At 39.7% G+C, this 21,302-nt stretch overlaps 1 protein-coding gene across 1 annotated transcript in view; it reads left to right on the forward strand.

Annotated features, from left to right (window-relative positions):
• ITPR2 (inositol 1,4,5-trisphosphate receptor type 2) overlaps positions 1–21,302 on the forward strand; it is a 268,298-nt gene that overhangs the window by 51,397 nt on the left and 195,599 nt on the right. The window contains exons 8-10 of the mRNA XM_050915600.1: positions 504–650; positions 1,905–2,000; positions 16,925–16,969. Of these exons, the coding sequence (XP_050771557.1) occupies positions 504–650; positions 1,905–2,000; positions 16,925–16,969 (288 nt within the window). The remainder of the gene's footprint in view (positions 1–503; positions 651–1,904; positions 2,001–16,924; positions 16,970–21,302) is intronic.

The raw sequence follows: 21,302 nt of genomic DNA on the forward strand, positions 1-21,302 counted from the left end.
AAATGGTATATCTGTGTAGACATATTTGGGGATAGTGTTTCAAGCCTTGGGGAGAGGCAGAAGGAAGCAAAAATGATGCCAGCAGAAGAAATAGAGAAGGGGGCATTGGTTTTGATTGCAGAGTAGAAGACATCAGATAATATGATAGAAAAATCTGGTCACTTTCCCTAAATACTAAGAGAGATTAGAAATAAAAGTTAGCTAGAATTAAAAATCACCGTTAGGTTAATTGTTGCCCCCTATTCATTGCGGTGCTCTGAAACAAGTTCTGTTTTCAAAAAAGCGCATGGGTCTCCTGCAGGACTGAATTATCTCATTTGATTTCCAGACTCAGTGCCGAGATTGTATGCTCTGTGCTTGGTACCAGCTCCAGCAATAGGAAACTAATAAATGTTTTCTTCACATCAGCTACGTTGACATCACTGGAGCTAGTACAGATATAGAGGATGAGTCTAGCGGCTTTGCCTACCACTTAATAATGCTTCTTTTTCATATTACTTTAGGGAGATGTTGTTAGGCTGTTTCATGCAGAGCAAGAGAAGTTTCTGACCTGTGACGAATATGAGAAGAAACAACATATTTTCCTTCGTACTACATTACGTCAGTCAGCCACTTCTGCAACAAGTTCTAAAGCACTGTGGGAAATAGAGGTATTTTTTTCTTTTTATAAATATTTTAGGACCTGAAGGCCAGGGTTCAGTAAAAATACCTTACCACAACATGAATCATTCATAGCCTCTTGATATCATCATACACCTCCCCGTAACTATTATTATTTTATGAAGCAGTTTGTGTAGGATGAACACTGAAGAGATGCTTTATGGCTGTGCGTGTGTGGAGAGAGGATGTTTTCTTACTATATTTACCTGCACTAAAATGATGAAGGGTCAAATTCAGACTTGACGTAAATGGTGCAATTTTATCAAAGCCAATTGAATGACACTCATGTATCCTGAGTTCTGAGTGTTTATATTTGACTTCATGTGCAATATAGAAAGTTGAAATTCATGACTAAGAAGAAATCTCACAAATGTGCTCAAGTCAATTCTTCTGCAATAGGGCACATCAACATCTGTTTAAAGTTAGGCTGAATAAAGGTGTTGTTGCTGAATGGGGGTGATTTTGAGAAGATGACTAGCAAATATATTTTTGTTTAACTGAGAAACATTGGAAGCTGGTATGTCTCAAACCCTTGCTATTACAGTAATGTAACTCCTATACCCAAAAGTTCTTATGTGCTGAACAAACTTTATGCATTTAAAACAAAGCTCCTCACTCAGGCAAATGGTTGATTTTTGTCTGAGTAAGGACTGTATGGAATAGAGTATATTGCACTTGTAGTTTTCCGAGATTACTCCTTGAGAGACAGGCACTGCTAGGTTTGAAGGTAGCAAATGACCTACAGCTCAGTCAAGGGGAAAAAGAAATAACCTGGGATATTTCAAATGATACGGGGATATTTTATCACTTGAACGAAAATTTATCAGAAGCCCCTAGTGTTGTCAAAAATAGAGCTGGTATAAGTGGTGAAACAATGTAAGAGGGTTTGAGTTTTGCTTTTAAGTAGTGCCTATGTAAGCGCAGAGCAGCTACACTTACTTTCTTGAGCTCCGGATTCACACCATGTCACTTCAAAGCAAAATTTGGCTCATCATGTTTGCAGGGAGTAGATTAATGAAAACATGGGAAGTAATAGGAGGAGTATTTCCTGGCACCTGGCAAAAAATAAATGTAAGTAGTTGTTATCTATGGTGGGCTTAGTGTGAGCACAGAATTCCTCTCTGTGGTAGACTGTTTGTAATTATGTAGTTTACATATTTTTATTTGGAGTGAGCTGTAAGAAATGTCAGTGATCTAAGTATCATCTTGAGGAGCATGATTAAAATCTGTACTTCTTCTTTTAGGTTGTCCATCATGACCCTTGCCGGGGAGGGGCAGGACAGTGGAATAGCTTGTTTAGATTTAAGCATTTGGCAACTGGAAACTACTTAGCTGCAGAGGTAAGAATGTCAATTAAACAAGTGGTTGTGTGCTGCCTAACCAAGTACTATACGTGTCCAGCTAATTCAGAACTGCCATAGTAGGTAGGTCCACAATGTAGATCTCTGAAAAGATCTCATACTAGGTCTGAATGGGGACAACTGGATGTGCACTGCTGTGTCATGCTGTATTGCTGTAGTCAAGGGTTGCAAGGAAAATTTTCTGAGCTACAGGACACTAGTAGGTGAATTCAAGACAGCATCTAACCTTAATTTCAACTGTGCTGTTGAATCTTCACTCTGCGGTTGTCATGGCAGACAGGGCAAATACCACTGTTAAATATCCACCATATTTACACTGAAAATCCTTGGATTCATTTATCTCTCTGCTCTTGTTTGCCCTTGATTCTTGGAGTAGTGTTGTGATCAGTCAAATATTATTTGCTGGTTCAGGTAGCCATATACAGAGTAAAGCTTTTAGAGTGGAACTGAATGCAAGGTAATCATTGAGCTTGATCAGAGAAGTCTGTGTGCAAGCACTAGAACAGATACTCTAAACTGCTCTAATTCAGGAGTTGTCATTCCTTTTTTTCCCCACAGGCTCTAGACTTCTTGAAAAAATGTTTCTATGGTGCTGATTTCAGTGTGTTGATCTCTGCCAGCCAGCATGTGGTCCAAGGCATCTCTGTGTTCTGTAGAAACTTGAGGAAGGACAAACTTGTATATTGGTGTCACGACTATTGGTGTCATGCTAGTGCATTGTGATTATAAGCAGGTGGCAGTGTTCTGCTATTGCACTCTTGTCTTTTCACTAAAATTTGAATGAAGAAAGGTCTGAGAAAGTCTTTGCCCCTTTTGGTGGAACAGAAGGTCCAAGAGAAGAAGGAAGATCTTGCAACTTGTCTGGTTATTATCTGGTACTTTATGTTAAGGCAAAATAGTGTTGCAACTATCCAAAAGAGCAGCTTAATATCTTTTAAGACCAAGAGCCCTATTTTATTTTTAAGACCCATAATTGTCCTTAAAAATAAAACAGGGCTCTTGACAAGCTGGAATAGAGCAGATAATACCAAGTTTATGAAATAAGACAGCCTTGGGTTTTTCCCTGGTTGCAGGAAGCTGTGAACTTTTTAAGTCATATCTAATCCATATTAGAACTGGTCTGTGTCCAAGTTATATCAATGGAATGAAAAGCAGTTTTTTTCCCACTGATTTAGTTAAGTCTGTGCAGGATTGCTTCTTTTGACTTATGCTTGGAAGTATGAGTATAACAAGAGCCCGTTATAAATCACTGTATGTTAGGGAATCCCTGAAAAAGACTTGCTTTAACTGGATTGAGTTATGTTTACAGCAGTGCAACTTCTGTATGCAGACAACTCCTTAGTATTCCCAGGGTGCTGCTTTCACTTTCCAGCTCCTGTCACAGCCTGCACTGATTTCAGAGTAAGAGCAAACAGGAGCTATCAAACCTTTACTTATTTCTAATTATGTCAAAACCAGTGTCAAAACATAAACAGTGGACCACCAGGACAGATACTGATACTATTTTCCATCTAAGACTGAATGTAATTTGGATCTTTTCATTGGTTTTAGCAGTAGCTCACAGTGTAAGTTAGAAACCTGATAGGCCTGAGTGGCGAAGAGCATCATCCCTTTAAAGGCAGTGAGCCAACGTGCCTTAATTGCTGTGCTCTATGCTGCTGCCTCCACACTGCAGCAATAATTTGGCTTGGTGAAGCCATCTGGCTTTATTGTGTAGTTAATATTGGCTAATAATAGCTAATTTTCAAGAGGCAACCAGTACTCCCACCTAAGAGACAGTTCCATTTTCCTCTCTGCTTACAGTGAGAGATGCTCCTAGTAGAAAGATTTTATTCAGACTAGCTAGGCGGATGGAGAGTCAGGAAAGGCATCAAGCACTCTGGCTGATGGGCTTCCTTCTCCCACCATACCTCATCTGCTCAGAGATTTTCGGGAGAAAAATCTTCAGGTGAAGAGGTGTCACACTACACTGAATGTCGAACCTGAGCTTAGGTCCTTTCTACCTCTGGAAAGGAAATCCCCATCAGGAAGACTCGTAATATGGAGAGTACAATTGGCACAGTAGAATGAGAGCTGGAAGAGCATTTGAGTTGAACAGAGGTGATATGCTGTGACTGGAGAGCAGCATTAGCTACTGTATCTATGAAGCGTAAAATACCTGCTGGTGGAGATATTAAAGGTACCACTGTAATAAAAACCTGTGAACTGTATTTTACACAGTTCACATGTCAGGCACAACACGCCAGCCAGACATACACGTCAAAGATTTATGAACAGGCAGGCAGACACCTAGTGTGCGTGAGCTAACTTTAAATCAATTGGGCAAAGCTTACTGAACACTTATCTGTGCTCTTGCAGCACAGGAAGATTACTCATGGTATGGATTATCAACAGCGTCACACATTACCATGACCTGATTTTGTTTAAGCTTCCATGATAAAGATATCTAGAGTGGAATAATAAGTACAAACACATAAACAAAATTCACGAATCTTTTAAGCATCCTGTTGTTGGCTAATGATACAATTTCTGTCACAGTTTGAGCTATTGTAAATCAGGATTGATCACTGTTTATAACCATCTTTTCCTTACTTCATCCTTCCGTAAATCAGCTTGATGTGTACCATGGAGACTTCTGCAGTGGAATCTTGCATGAGTCAAGTTTCAGACAATGAGCAGAAGTATCCTTCACCTGGGTGTCTCCTTTTGCTCCTCTGCAGTTAGGCTTGTACCTTGTGTGAGCAGTGCTGTGCCTTCTCTTTTTCTCTGAGGCTTCCTGTGCCAGATGTAATTGGTCAGTCTGATTTGTGACTCAGTGGGTCACTACTGAGCCATGTAGTGAAGGGATGCCACTGCAGCTTGTTAAGGCCAGGGGATGATGTGGGGACTAAGAAAATTCAAGACACTTGTCCCAGAGAATTCAGGAATTTAAAACTAATAAACTTAAAGGTGCTTCAATACTACGGTAAGTTTAAAATAAAAAAAAGTGAGGCAATACAATTGTTCAGTAAACAAAACATATAGGTGAGTACTTGTAAATCTAATTCTTATAAACTTGAGAGAATAAAGTCAGAATGTGTAAGTCCTAAATTCCATGTTCCTAAGAATCACAGTCATCCAGCTTTTGTTACCTTTCAAAGACTAAGGGTCCTCTGATACCTCTGACTTCTGACAGTCTCAAGTAGTACCATTTCCTTTAATCCCCTGTCCACTTGGCATTACTTAGGCCAATTTTCATTAATATGCTTTGAAGTTCTTTAAGACCTACTAATACCATAAAGCAACCTAGACGCTCCTACAAGACTGTGGGCTGAAGGTGAGCCACCCTGAAAGACCCACTGCTAAAGGAGACCCAGTGGAAGACATTTGCTAATTGCACGTAGCTGCATTGTCATTCCCCTACTACTATGCACATCCTGGGAACATGGTCCGACACATCAGATGCATGTATGCTCTCACACAATTACTTAAGACACAGGAAGGATATGCTGAAGAGAGGGTTTCGTGTTTGGTGGTAAGACTTGGGACATCGGAAATCTGGATAGGTGGTAATGTCTCCTACATGTCTGGCATTGGAAACCTGAAGCCACTGGCTCGGACATTCCCAAAACACTGAAATCATGAAAAAGTGGAACCAAATACTCAGCTGAAAAATTGGAAAGAGAAATTCTCTTTTTTGGAGACAGTGGGAGTGCTGCTGTTAGTGTCAGAAGGGCTTGATTTCACCCAAAAGAGCTGAGCCAGATCCTTAGCAGGAGATTTAGACACTAAGCCACCAGCTAAGATCCAGGCTGCCGAGTTTTATTCTCATCTTCACAGAGTCAGCAGTCTTTTAGAAAAAGTCCTGTAGAAGATTCTTTTTTTAGCCCTGGTTACAGCAAAATGACCCAAGTAATTTTGAAGTTTTATATTTATAGAGCAGCTGTAAGTTTAGGTGAAAATTGAATGCTTCAAAGTAACGAAGACTTTCCCAAATTTTTTTGAATGTCTTTTCAGTGCATGTACCACATGTAGAATGCACCCAGATCTATGTGTCTGTGTGTAGGAGCGAGCTGCAATTCACTTGGAACAGCCTTTCAAATGCTGCAGGTTGGAACCACACAGCTGTGCCTTTCTCATGAACACACCTAACCTTTTCAATATTCTAATCGCCAGGATAAAAGTCTCTTTGAACTGAATATCAGCTTATCGATTGTGCTGAACCAAAATGTGCACCTTTGATATTGTTCTCCATGTGTATAGCAACTCCAGTTCTGTGATTTCTAAACTGGGTAATCTGTACTGAAACTATTAGCACTTGCTGTATGAGGATGTTAAACAGAAATGTGTGTGCCCATGCATACATGTATGCACACACAAGAAATGCAGAATAAGTCTGTCATTTCATAGAAAACTTCTCGGGTGAAATGGATATCGCTAAAATAATCACAAAATATATATGCAAATATCAAATCACATGCTAGTCTCAGATATTGTAGTAGATGATAGATAAACCACAGTACATTGCTTGTGCAACATTGTGAACACATACATAATCACAGTGCAGAATTTGTAAGGAAAAATCTATGATAATTCTGTTTTACTTAGTTGAATAGACTAAACTAGAGTTACTAGATACCTTGGCCAAGATATGGCAGTAAATCTGGTGAGGTAATTGTCTTTAACACTGAATTAACTATACTATACTAAATGAATTAAGATAATGCAGGTAAGATGGCAGCCTTAATGTTTACCTTCTGTGATTCTATAAAATTGTGGCCATAAACAAGGGTTCAAATTATTACTGTGTCTTCCAAGGTAGTGCATAGAGTACTGATGTTGCTCCAAAAGGTAATCTGTGCCCTGAAGTTCTTCTAGACGAAAGAGAAGAGTGAGAACAGGCTGGCCAATGCAATAGGTTGAAGCAATGAGCTCAGAGGTAATGGCAGAACCAAACATACTTTTTCTCACTTGTAGTGTCAGAAATGTAGCTTCGTTCATTAAACCAAATTGTTGCTCATATAAAGGCCCTCATTCAGTAAAGCTCTCGGGAGTAGCCTTGTTTTTGAAGTCAGTGCAACATGAGCATTTATGTGCTCAGGGGTCAAGGGTGTCTCAGATACTGACCTGATGGGTTTGGACTTCCTCTAACAGTTTTCACTTGTGCAGTCACGCCCTGGACTTCTTTGACTGTTGTAGGACTCAAGCCTCCACAACAGCAACTTTTAACTTCTACACGTGAATATACTTCATAAATGGCTTGTACAGGATGATTGGGATGGCAAGCTCTTTAGCACATATTCTGGTGATGGACAAGTCACAGAGATAGAGCTGACCGCTAGCTAGCTGCTTTGGGCAGAAGTAGCAATCTGATGTGCATCCCCGATGCATGTCCCACTGGAAAACTTCTCTGGCTTTCTTATAGGGTTCGTTTTCTTCTTTCTGCAAGAGTTAAAGTGCAAGGTTTAAGCTATAAAATGGATCAACTCTGATCAGAGTTTTGTTCTAAACTTTTTTGTTAAAATCCCACCTGAAACATACTTCCAGCTTTGGGGTTATTTTAGCACTAGATGCTCAATGGAGTTTCTTTTGAAGGTAGGAATGATTGAAGCCAGTTGGCCTGAGCAGCACAGAGTTACATGCACATGAGATGAAATGACAATTTTATGAATATTCTAAATTGAACAGGAAGTCCAGTCCAACTCACCAAGGCTGTAGTTCAGTGGTAAGAGCACTTCAGTGGCAATGTAGGCTTGCAGAAATGTCATGTTTCTGCAGGTATTTGATGGCGGTCCTGTAACACAATGTGCCATCCCTGAGGTGGTGTTGGCACAGACTTCAGGGTGCGGGGAAGAAGGAATAGTCTGTGCTGCAAACAGGGTCACTGAGCTAAGGCACCAGGGGCACAGGTGGTTGGGGTGGGTTAACAGGAGCTGCTGAAGCCAGCATCAAAGGTCTTGCCTTGTGGGACTGTCAGCTGAATTTCACCTTGTGGTGGTGTAAACCACTTGCTGAGAACTCTTGAATCAGTGGCCAATAAAAGTTACTCATATTTCTCTCGTCTTTCCTGAATAATTTCTTCCCATATTATCTCACTCTACTTTTCTGTCAAAATTGCCCAAGTTTCTTTTCAGAGAAGCTTATGTACATCATTCACTTTAAATTGAGAACTGCTGTTAATCTTGGTTTACATTCTTTTAAATGGATTTCTGTTATGTCTCGGTATTAAAAATAGTGGCCTGCCTTATGGTATGTATCATTATAATATGGGTTTATCTGGGTGGACAGAGCCATACTGTTTATAATCAATTTAATCCTATTATAATAATCACTTGATTTGGATCATGGTGAAGATAGCTGAGTGCATGTTCAAGTTAATATTGATAGAAAATCATCCTCTCCTGTCTTCTGAATAGGACATGGTAAAGAAGTGGAACTTGCTGCCACAAGAATAGAAAACAAAGCATTTAATGAGACTTTAAGAAAGATTACATATTTGTACGAGTAATAGTATCCTCAGCATTAGCTAAGATTAAAAAAAAAAGTAAAAGGGAAATCAGTTCTTAAACTTGAGGCTATAAACTAGGATTAACCCCTTGGAGCCCTGGAGAAACTTTATCTGTAGTTTTATGGACTTACTTTTCTTTCACCTTCTTAAACTGCTGTGAAAAATGGAGTACTGCATAGGATGTTTTATTAAGGCAACTGAGATTGAATATTTGAAGGCCATAATTTAGGCCTTTTGATATCCAGTTTTTGGAAATTGGACTACTGACAGAGATCTTTTGTGTTCAGGAATCAAAAAGGGACCACTGTTTGCCAGTGTTATTTTTTGGGGTGACATGGAAGCAAGCCTTTGCAAGCAAGCCTTTGCAGAAAAACTTATTCATCCACTGATCATACAGCTCATGCAGAGGAGGAGAGCATAGTGGTAAATGCTTTGTGATTCCTTCTGCCTTTAGAAACAGTATGGCAAATAACTGGATAAAAATGGCCTTGTTTAACCGAGATGTGCAGGTACCTTTTGCTCAAGGATAACAGTTTGCAAACCAGAGAAGGTACCAGGAGATGGCAGCATCCACCAAGGCCTTCATGCATCTGCTCACACATTTAATTTGTTGGCACTGTGGGACCTCCTTACCTGGAGATTGCTTCAAAATCTTCCGTTTGAGTCTTTTTTTCCAGTCTCTTCGTTAAATGTTAATACAGCATTCTGATTAGTTTCTATCTGTTGGGCTCAGTGATTAAAGGTTCCTGTAGGAAAAAGGGCTTGCCAAGGTGACACCGTGAACTCAGCACTGTAAGCCTTATTTCTGTTTTTCACTATCTCATAGGAGGAGTGTGATTTTGTTTTAAAGCTCTATAAGGAGTGAAGGATAATTTACAGCTATATGTGAAGAGATGGAAGAGATCCAGAGACTAGAGGAGGAGGAGGATGGATTACTGATTTACAGAGCCAGTCTGACCTGTTCTGCAGATGTGGATGTGGCTTTTTAAAGTGACAGAGTTAGAAGCTGTCCCAGGGCTAGATTTTCCAAGGTTTTTAAGAATCTTGGTGTGGTGGTTTAACCCCAGCCAGCAGCTAAGCACCACGCAGCGGCTCCCTCACTCCTGCTCCCAGTGGGATGGGGAGGAGAATCGGGAAGGAAGGTAAAACTTGTGGGTTGAGATAGGAACCGTTTAATAACTAAAGTAAAATATAATACTAACAATAATAATAATGAAATATAATAATAATAATAGTAATGAAAAGGAATATAACAAAAAAAAGATGAGGGGGGAAAACGGAAAAAAAGCCAGCGATGCACAAGGCAATTGCTCACCACCCGCTGACCGATGCCCGAGCAGTGATCTGCCCCACCGGCCAACTCCCCCCCAGTTTATATACTGGGCATGATGTTCTATGGTATGGAATATCCCTTTGGCTAGTTCGGGTCAGCTGCCCTGGTCATGCTCCCTCCCAGCTTCTTGCACACCTCCTTGCTGGCAGAGCATGGGAAACTGAAAAAATCCTTAACTTCAGCTAAGCGCTACTTAGCAACAACTAAAACATCAGAGTGTTATCAACATTATTCTCACCCTAAATCCAAAACGCAGCGCTGTACCAGATACTAAGAAGAAAATTAACTCTGTCCCAGCTGAAACCAGGACACTTGGGAATGCAGCTAAATTTCTTGACCTGACTTGTCTTGAGTTTGGTGGAAGTTAGGAAGAACATTTGCATCTGTTGGTGTGCAAATAACCTTCAGAAATCTGGATCTCGGAGGAAGGATTTTTTTTCCCCCAGCCAACTAATTTTGTAGTAGTGATCTGTGAGCCTGTGTTCAGCTAGGCTTTTTCAGTCCTCTCTGAAATTGGCTGCATTTGAGCCTTGTTTGTATACATATGAGCTTTAGGAGAAAGAGAAGTGTCAAGCTATTAACGCCGCATTTATTGTCATTTAGTCATTATAAGGACTGCTTCTGTTATTAAAAATATAACATCTGGTATTGCATTTTGATGAGTTCCAGAACATCAAATGTAGACATGTGGTCTGTTCTTTAGTGCATTTTTTTTGCTTATGATTTCAAGATTACTTAAGAAGCTTTTATTTGATTATATTTATGCCTCTTTTTTTTGATGCTTGATGGAGGTTTAGAAGGCTTCCTTGTTTTTTTTTAACTGTTGGGGTTTTTTTATTGGTTTTTTTGTGTGTGTGCATGTGTGTTTTTGTTTGGTTTTTTAACGGTAGAAATTTCAGTAATGTCTAATTCAGTCATCCCTAGTTATTTCTGGGAGGACCACTGAAAGGCATATGGGATATTAATATTTAGAACATAACCCTTGAAGAGATGAGGATGCTTTTTCATATAGCACGTGTTGGCATGGAGCCACTGAAGCTCATACTGAGGTTATGGCCCAGCATTCAGGTTAGACTGAAGGACCTCTTAGACATTTTTCTTTCTTTTGACTTCCTCTGCAGACTGGGATATGGCTGTGTGGGACTGAGCACCAGGCGTCGGTGGGTGGTCAGGTTCTCTGCCCTTGATCACAGTAGAAGCAAAGGGATTGCCCAGTCACCATTCTCTCCTGGCCTAACGTAGAGCTACATGTTGCGGCAGCTCCGGCTTGTGCTGCTGGTGTGAGACCTTTAAATCAGTGGTGCTTTAGGCATACCAAAGCACTGGCCTGCCATTGCTTATACGGCAGCTAAAAATGCCATCAAGATGACCTATCCTTTCTTCTTATGACAAGGGTGAATAATTGGGACAGGAGGATGTTGGAGCTGATTCTCATTCCTGTTTTTGACTAGCAGGTAGTTCCCTCATGCAGGGACGGCTGTCCCTGTCCACCACATGCTGCCTGTGCCGCATGCGGGGCCTGAAGCAGACAAAAAGATTCAGCTCTCCCAGTGCTCCCTGGAAACTTGTCTGATCTGCTAAGACAGGGCTCATAAGCACAACAGCAGCAAAATACAATCCTGAAATAAAAGGCCTTTTAAGACTTTTAAAATTTCGTCAGATGATGAATATCAGGAACTTTGTGCCAATGCTGTGGCTGTGTTGAATGGGCTTTATCAAGGTAGAGTTGTAGCCCGTCTTTCTCTGGCAAGTTAATAAGGTGGCAAAAGTCCTTTGAATACCACCGAAGTCTTTGAAATTGTGCAAAAGTCCTTTGGATTCATCGAAAGCTAATCAGCATGACATTAACAAAGAACAAAGCAAGCCTAATGAAGATGAAAGATTTGAGAAGTGGGTTTTTTTTTCTTTTGTGCTGGCTTTCCCCCCCCCCCCCCAAACACTTGCCCTTGTTGATTGAGTAACAGGCTGTGTCTTAACAGGCTCGTTATCAAATGAAATGGGAACTGTTTACGTGGGTTGAATTAGATCCTTTTATTCTTTGTCTGTCAGGTTTTCCTTCATAAATGTGGGTTTTAACCAAGTTGTTAAAATGCTTATTTAGCTGAAATTTGGCAATCTAATTCTTTCCCTGACGAGATGTTTTAAATATCCTTTACCTAGTCAACAAAATTTGATTAAAAACAGCATGGGTGTTTCTTTCCCCAAACTCCTCTCTCTCCTTCTTAATTGAGTGTCCAAAAATAGCCTGTGTGGGTACTTTCCATGCATGCCTCTAAGAAAGCAGCATTCAGTATAAATGTGAAATTCCAAACTGTCCACAGTGTGGACTGAGATTTATAATTCAATTGCTGGACTGTAAAGCATATCTTACTACGTGAAGATGCAAAAATAAAATTAAAGCCAGGAATAACGTGTTAGTGAGAAGTTGTTCTGCTCAATAGTAGAACCTCAGGAGATTATGCACTGTGAAGTCTTATGTATTGAAAACTTTAAGATATAACTTTGACTAGCTTTAACCAGTAGAGACGTCATCAGTGGAGAGGACAGAGCCTGGAACTTCTGGCACTCAGTCTAGCAGAATACCTCTCAGGATTAGCAGGGCACTTACATTCTCTGAGCACCAAATACCAGAAGTAACACACAAACACATATAGACGAAAGTTGTCTTCCTACTATGCAGACTCTACAGGAGGATGATCATATTGTGAGAACACTACGCAAAAATTCAGGAATGAGATTCCTTGCCCTTCCAAATAATTTTAACCAGAAATAGTGAAAGACTGTCTATACCTCAGTTTTCCACCTGTAAAAGCTGGCTTCTATTATGTGGTTGTCACACATACTCTCTAATGGGGGCCTTCTGATGCTCCCACAGTATTAGTATATTGGTATATGTATGCATTCATACATCTACTCTTTACATACCACCATGTACAAAGGCTGAGCCTGAAATCTGTCTGAGACACATCAATTTTTATACACCCAGGAGGACCACCTGCAATGCTGACACTGACCTTCAGGCTCTCTCAGATACCCTGTGTAGATCACGAGTTGGGTATTTGGGTTCTTACAAAAGTGTGCAAGTAGATGCTAGTTCTGTTTAGATTTAAAAGAAAGTATTATCTTCTCTGTAGTTGCAAATCTTTCTGTGAACACCAATATAGTCAATGATTTTAGTGTTTAAAAATATGATCTTGTGAGGTGGTGGTGGCGGCCGCCTTCTCATGATATTGACTGTCCTTGTCTGCTGACAAGTTTGCTAGGCTGCTTCCCAGCTCTCTTCTCACCAGCAGATTCAGATTCCAAGACAAGTTGAGGTCCCAGATACTGCTGTGAACTATATTGTGCAAATTGCATTTGCAGGTGCAGTGGTACTTACCTGTTGATAGGGCCTTAGCATAAGGAAAAGCTCATGCAGCACCTAAGTCAGTGTGCACTGTTAGCCTGTGTGTGTAAAACCGTAATGTCTACCAAGGTGCTGTGTTGTGAAAGAAAAGTTGATACGGTAGCCCCATTTTCTGGAGTTTAGGAGATTTTATGTAGGCTGGACGATGTGTAGAGTTGGGTCTGGGTTCATATGTATAAGCATCTGAAAAAGATGAAGTGTCTGTGGTGTCATAAGTCATTGTCATTGGAGCTGTGAGAGCTGATTACCTTAGCCTTGCCCAACTGCAAAATCCCCACAGTAGAGCTGGCCTTCTACGTGGCGGTGGAGTGAAGGATGAGCACAACTACTATCAGGTGGCCAGTTCACCAGTTCACTGATGTGAATTCTCCTTTGTCTTTCCCTAGTTGTTCTCTACTAATGCAGTCTGTTACTTGATGTAGATTGCACCTCCCTTACCACCATATAGCAGTTGCCATTTACTCAGGTGGTTAGATTGTGTGGCCTCACGAAATGGGCGAGTGTTGGGATATTATGGTGAGTCTCATGAGCTTGGCATAACATGAAATGAGTTTCAAGGTGTTTGATATTGTTTAGTTTTCAGCCACAAGGAAGCTGAACTTTCATTCTGTGATACCTTTTTGTCTCACATCCATGGAAAGGTAAAAAATTGCTTTACCTAAGTTTGTTGAAAAACAAGCAGCAGAGGATTAGCATTTCTGGATTATTCTACATTGGAAAAGAAGCTGTTGGAGATATACTCTAAAAAAATAACATATAATGAAGTTATTACAATAATGATTTATACAATCACATTTGCTTGAGCTCTGCAGTTTACAATGCATCGTGTTCTTACTGTGTTGACTGCATGCACCTTCCAGTGGCATTTTACAGAAATACACAGTGCTGTATTTCAACTACACTTCAGTAACATTGCAACTTCAACACATCCAATGACACAAAAAAACTTGAAGACTGTTGAGCTTTAATGGGGCCCATTTTAGCATAGTATTCTTACTTTCTGAACACCTGCAAAGAATTTTACTTGATTTCATTAGCAACAAGGAAAAAATTGTTAATGTTGTTATTTTCAAGGATTCTTTTGTTTTGGAGGCTTATTGAAGAACATGGAGGTGATCTCACATAAATCAGAAAAAGCAATAGATTTTGGATTGTTAAGACTGTCACTGTGTCCTTAGCTCATTCTGCTGTACTTGGATATTGCAAAGAACTCAGAACAGGTCTAATATGACATACAACACTACATGATTTATGCCCCTCTACTTGGGGAATATAGTATGGGATAATAGCTAATTGTCTGATTTTTCAGAGATGCTCAGCACCAACAACCTCAGCTGAAATGAAAATGAAAGTGGCAGCTGCTCAGCACAGCTGAAAATGGGGCCATGGACATCAGCCCTGAAACTGCATTCCATCGTGTTTACGGTTTAACGTCAGCATCTCAAAACTTTCTCTAAACAACATCTTTTTAGTTTTATTATTTCTGTTACAGTGGGGCAAGAAAAACCATCCTTAAGGATGCACTTCATTTTTCATTTGAGTCTTCTGTCTCCCTCAGCCTCAGTCCACAAATGAACTATTTTGGAAATTTGAGGGCAATCTGTTTAGTCATTTTTAAAGTAGATAAGAAGTGGCGTGGGAGAGAGATTTTCCCAGTTTCTCCTGTTGTTGCTGTATTTTTTTTAAAAACATCATTATGTTGAAAGCAAACAGCTGAAGAATAGCAAAATTCAAGGCCCAATTCGTACTGGGTAGACAACTGTATTCACTTGGGCCCTTCAATGAAATATTGTAGATTTATTCTGTTTGAAAATCCAGTCCTCAGTGCACGGTTCTCTGTGCTGAGTCTAGTGACAAACCTAAGATGACCCAAACTTTTTCTCGCTTGCTTACAACTAGCAGAATCTGAAGGCAGGATAGAATTTAGACTTTCTGTATCTTCTCTGCACCTGTGCTGAAAGGCCACTGTGTGTGGCTGTGACTAAGGAGCACTGCCTGATAATTTTCTCTGTTCTTGACGGAGGACCAAAGGTAGAGAGCTCAGCTTGGCTGCTAGAATGGGCAACTAGAAGTATTTTAAGGTGTCGGGTGAACAAATGTAAATGCTGAGAGAAGTGTGAGAACTTATGAAGAAACCAAAACTATATGAAAACAGTTACATATATATGTATACATACATGTATATATACGTATAACTTCTAGTTGTCTGTTGTTCAGTGTTCATCTCCCATTGCTGTTGCTGTATAACAGAATTAGGTGGGAGTTGGAGCTAGGAGACTGTGTGAGAATGTCATGGAGGAGCAAAACGCAAGATTTGGGATAGGTGTCAATGCAGGGAGGAAAGCAGGCTCTCTAAATTAGATTTGTGAGGGTAACAGTGGCTAAAGCAAATACTGAAATGAAGACAGCAGAATAAACCTTTGGTCATTTCTGTGTTAGCACATCAAGTCATGACACAGAAGAAAGGTATTTTCAGCAATTTTAGGAATATCTAAAAGTTTTCCTCCTTTCTTCAGGCTCATGATGTGGAGAACAGCTGGCTTTTTTGGATAAAGGGATATAAATGATACAGTATTAATACAAACCTTATAAACTTAAAAACTCTTCACCATAGTTGTCTGTGTAATGTTAGATGTATGATGATCTGATATTGAAAAGTTTTACTGGGATTTGTTCAACTTGCCCTGTGCATTTCACTTCTGGCTCTTCCACACTGGTAATGCAAAATTCAAGCCAAGAAAATGACTGTACTATCTGTAAGATGTATACATGCTGTCGTTGCTTAAGAACTAAATTACCTTGTATAACTAATAATTTCACTTCAGTAGTTTCAGTGCTTTGACGGCATATCCTGTGTCAGGGAATATGGTAAATATTGAGGCAAAATCGTTTCATTATGTAAGTCAAATCTTGAAAGGTTTCATGTGCAGCTAGTGTGTGGGTGTCTGTGTGTTTGTTTATTTGAGTATATATCTGCCTACATAATCCCTCATCTTCTAGTCTGCATATTTCCCTTGTCAAAAGTAAAATCATATTAAACACTGTTAAATAGTAATACTTTACACTTATGATTATATAGTGTCTTTCATCCAAGCTTCTCATACTACTTTAGTTATTAATTAATGCCTGATAATCCTGGTATGACACAGAAAATATTATCCCCCTTAATAATGGTTAAACAGAATCACAACGTAATTAAACACTTGTCTATAGTGGCATTGCTGTTCCTGTTTCAAAGATGTGTTTATTCTGAGTTCACTGTCTTCCTGTAAAATCTCAGTAGACATGAAGCACGTTAGTTTTTATCTCAATATATCTGCTCAAGGTCAATCCTGGAAGTGGTTGCATGTGTATGTGTGTGGGTGCCTGTGACTTGCTGTGTTTAGATTAGTAACTATGTGTGCTTTCTTCATCATTCTTTTTGGTTTTGGTTATTTGAGATTCCTCTCTTGAGTTAACAAGCTTGATTGCAAGATGCACTTTTTTGAAGTGAGGACATAGCCAGTTAAGTCAGTCAGAAATGAATCAGTAATTCTTATACTCTCGTTCTCACACTGCTTCTAAATACTCCACTGTGCTTTTGCAGGCTGGATACAGAACTGAACCAAACCCTCTCTCCCCAGTTCTGAAATGTCTAAAAGCTATCAAGATAGTATTTGACTTCTTTTCTTTTCCAGCTTAACCCACACTATCCAGAAGGTAATAATGAAGGAAAAGCTTTGGTAAGTGGAATTTATATGTTGCATATAATCTGGGAAATACTGTATCCTTAACCCAATACAGCCCAACATATGGAAGTCCTTCATAGCTTTCCTTTTACTTACATGTTATGGCCGCTGGGATTGTTTTCTGTATCCTGTGTAAGCTAGGGTGCAACTCAGAACTGGAATTACAGAAAATTTTCCCTCGCGTAAGGCAAATGATAGGAAACTTATTCAAATTCTGCATCAAATTGGCATTAGTTGGAAGCTGTTCTGCTTGGTGACTGCAGATATGAACTGTATTAATTCTTCTCAAATCGGATGTATTACTTCATGGCAAAACCCACCACCCTCTTTAGCAAGGAAACCAGGGACAAGCAAGTCTGGTTACTGATGTGCCAGTACCAATTCAGAGGCTCTGCTAGTGGAGACAAGACCTCTTGGGGCATGTTTGTCAGTCAAGTGTAGCTCTAAATCTGAGAACATGCTGAGACTCTTTTTATTGCCTGTATTGAATACATGCAAGCAGATATTCAGGCACAGGCTTAGTCTGAGCCCTGCCATACTTCAGGCAACTCTAGCATGACATCTTTGCCAGGATCCAAGTTGTCCTTGCTACAGTGTGGATGGGTTGGACAAAGGCCTTATGCCCTTTGCCTAGGAGGCAACAGCTTTTGCTTTGTACAACGTCAAGAGCATGCTAGCTAATTCTAACTAACGGGGCAAGGCCAGAAATGTTGTAGTTTATAACGTGTGAAGGAAGTGAAGTTAAAACCCTGGGGGAATCTTATTGTTACTGAGACAACAAATAGTCCAAAAAACAATCATTCCTCCATCAAATTCATGAGATTGCCTTGAGAATGCTGAGATCTTCTTGAAAAAAATTCAGTTTAATTTCTTTCTGTTTGCCTTCTGGCTTTTGTTCTTTTAGAGGACACGTTTTCAAGTTTTTCTCTGCATGGGGAAGAATTTTTTATCTTTCATGAAATGAAACCCAAGATTCTTACATAATCACATGCCTTCAGGACTGCGATTTTAATAAAAATGGAGACTTTTGTAGGAGTTGGCAACATTGGTTTTCCATCTTCCCTGATATTTGGTATTAATGGTAATGTAGCAATAACAGCTGAGCCGTCCAGAGAAATGAGAATTCTCTCTCATGAAAATATGGAAATTCCACCAGTTGTTTCTCTTTTGTATTGGAATGACACTTGAACCCCTTGGAGCTTTCAAATGGGAAGATAAGTTCTAGAATACCCCAGTGAGTAGGGTGCTTGCTTGGAAATGCTTGGGTTCACGCTCTTGCTCTGTGAACAATAGAGCTTGTCTCATAGACGTGCATCTGCATTAACATTGTAGTTCACGTCATGATGGCACTTCTGAATCAAATCTCCAGATTATCCCCTATTTAAGACACTCCAGTTCACTTTGCAGAGCAATCTCAGAGCATGTAAACTTGTATTCTGTTGGATGAAAGTAAAAAGATACACACACCCCTGGAATGTATCTACTGTGCTCCAAACTTTCATGGGTGCCCAGCTCAGAAAATCAGACTACAGCTAGTCTAAAGACCTATGAAAACGCATATAGGGTAGATGTTAGGCCCTCGACACCAAGGATCCTATCCTATTGTACCACACTATACTAATTTAGATATAGTATAGGGTTTCCAGTTGTAGCAATTCCAGTTCATCTAAATAGTTAAATATTCCCTGGACTGGGTAATGAAGAAGGCACAAGAGTAATCTGAACATGAATGTTAAAGGTGACTTCTCTAACAGTTTGGCTTAATCCTCCTGGGTATTGGTTTCAACTAAAAACCTAGACAGATAAATCAGATTAGACAAATACTTCCAATGAAAATTTAATCAAAACTGATTGATGATCAAAACTGATATGTCTGTGGAAATTTTAGTTTACGTAGTCAGCACTTTCTTGTGAAAAATGTTTTGTGAAAGAACTCCTAACAACGTTTGGTAACACCTCCATGTAAATACAAGCCTACAGGCACTTTTAGCATGGTAGAAATCTATTTGGACCCTTCACCCCTTTATAGTCTTGTTGGAAATAGCATGAGTCAGCAATGGCTATTTTAAGTCTTCATTCTGGCCTTGAGGAACTGAGCAGTGATCTTCAAATCCCTGTGCAGGAATTTCTTTTATGTTACAATGGTGCAGTGTTTTGAATTATCCCTCAAAAGTACAAGAATCTTGTAATATTTGGAGTTCTTTAAGGGCCAGCAACGTCAGTCTTGTATCCAATATGCACATAACCTAGAGCACACATGCTTTCTTTGCTCTGTGATTTTCATCTAGTGTTTCTTCTGCCAGGTGACTGCCTAACTGATTCACTGCAAAGGCATCTTCTTTTTCATCTTTTGAAGGAATTAATTTTGAAATACTGCCCATGAAGTAAATCTGCTCTAGAGGGGGAGGTGGAAGTGGACCTACCCCAGCAAAATTTGAAGTCTGAGTAGCAGAGAAATGGGAGATGCATACTTGAATCCTTTCAACTGAAGGAAGAAACTGAACCTGCAGCCTGTGTTTTTCTTTTCTCTGCTAGTCTGTTGGATAAAAGGGTACCAGCTCCTTCTCTGTCATCTGGGTTTTAAAGGCGGCACAGCCATCTGTGCGTTTTGTGCCAACCCTTAATTCCTAAATGTGTGATAGGGCTTCTTGTGCATGTTCACTGCCTGTGTTACAAGTCCTGATCACAGTTGCTTAGGCAACTGAATTTTAGGAAGCAGCAGTGGAGAAGGATTTTCTGTGGTGCAGTAGTGGGCATAGGCACCTGGGTTCTGCCTAAGTGCATCTTTTCTGCCTTGCCTTAAGTGACTCAAAAGTCTGAAGGGGTTTTGGCTCCGGAGAACATAAATATTACTGGAAGTCACTAGGACTTTTGTTCCCAAGCATTAAAGCTATGTTTGGACTGCAGTTCATTGCTCATTTATGGGCTGCTTCTTGAGAATCCAGCCAAATTGTCTTGTGAAACACTGCTTTTATTTCTGGTAAAATTTGACCTTACAATGAGTTGCTTAGTATTCTTTATACATATTTTTCTCACATCTAAACTCCAGAAGATTGTTTTTTTTCTAAATGGGAAGACCTTTCTGTGATTTAAAAGCCTTATCAAAAAAAGGCTTCTTCACCTCTTGAGGTCTAGGAGATTGTAGTGTATTGTGCATCCAAATGCAGTGCTCTGTGTTACAGCTCCCATTAAATCCAAAATTGGTGTATTTTATGCTGCAAAGTAGTCTATTATTTCTAATCACAGAAATGTACAGCATCCAGAAGAACGCTATAAACATTGGGGAAATGTCAAGAACAGCTGGGAACCTGGCATTTGTTAGCGCCTTTGTATTAAAGGCTGTCTTTGGATAGGTACCTTAACTCTGTTTGTCTGCATTTTCATGAGAGTGTTAATCCTAACCAGTTCCAAACTGGCTTTTATTGTTTAGATTTTTCTTAGGATTGAGACTGGTATGCATTTACTTTTCTTATAAAGAAATTGGACAGTTCTACCATGGACTTCTAGGTGCAATTTGATGTATCTCATTTGACTTCTGTTTATCTATATTTATGAATTCCAAACAACTCTGCAATTCAAAGTTTTCTTTCTTGCTTCCAACCCAGGTGATTTTTTTTTCTGATAAACACTGTAATTTTTTAAATTTTATTTAATTTTACCTTCCCGCAACTAAGTTTGTTTAATTAAATTTTTATAATGTGAGATACAGGTGATGCAGTTTAAAGAAGTAGAATAGGCTTGGGAATTAACCTGGCAATAAACAATCTGAAAAACATAAAAAAAAAAAAAAGAAAAGAAAAATCATCAGCTTTAAAATGGCAGTGTCTCTGCTTATATAAAGCCAGCAGTCAGACCACTTGAGAGGCTGGGGGGAGAAGGGGAGACACAGATGCCAGCACATTATTATTATTCTGCTGCTGCACACAGGTCTGAATCAGCTCTGAAAATGCATACATTGTTTCTTACGGAATGTCTCTGGCTCCTAACAACAGAATTGCAACGTGATGTCTCTGCTAAAAATGTGATGACTCACAAATGAGTCAACAGTGAAGGTGTTATAGGAGGCTAACTGCTGTGCTGTCTGCCAGGGCTTCGTAACATGCAGGAGCAAGGCTGGCCATTAATTTACTCGACTTTCTTTTCATATAGAATTTCTTAAATCATCTAACCTATGGAGTTCTGCTCACATTACCGCTCTCTGAAAATGCTGGTTTGTAAGAGCCATCTAAACTGGGTTAACGTTGAGATACCACATTGTACTGGATTTAACAGGCATTTTCAGAACTCTGGCAGCTATTAAATTTAATTTCTGCTGAAATCTGTAGTG

This window comes from Gymnogyps californianus, chromosome 1, assembly GCF_018139145.2.
Source record: "Gymnogyps californianus isolate 813 chromosome 1, ASM1813914v2, whole genome shotgun sequence".
NCBI classification, from domain to species: Eukaryota; Metazoa; Chordata; class Aves; order Accipitriformes; family Cathartidae; genus Gymnogyps; species Gymnogyps californianus.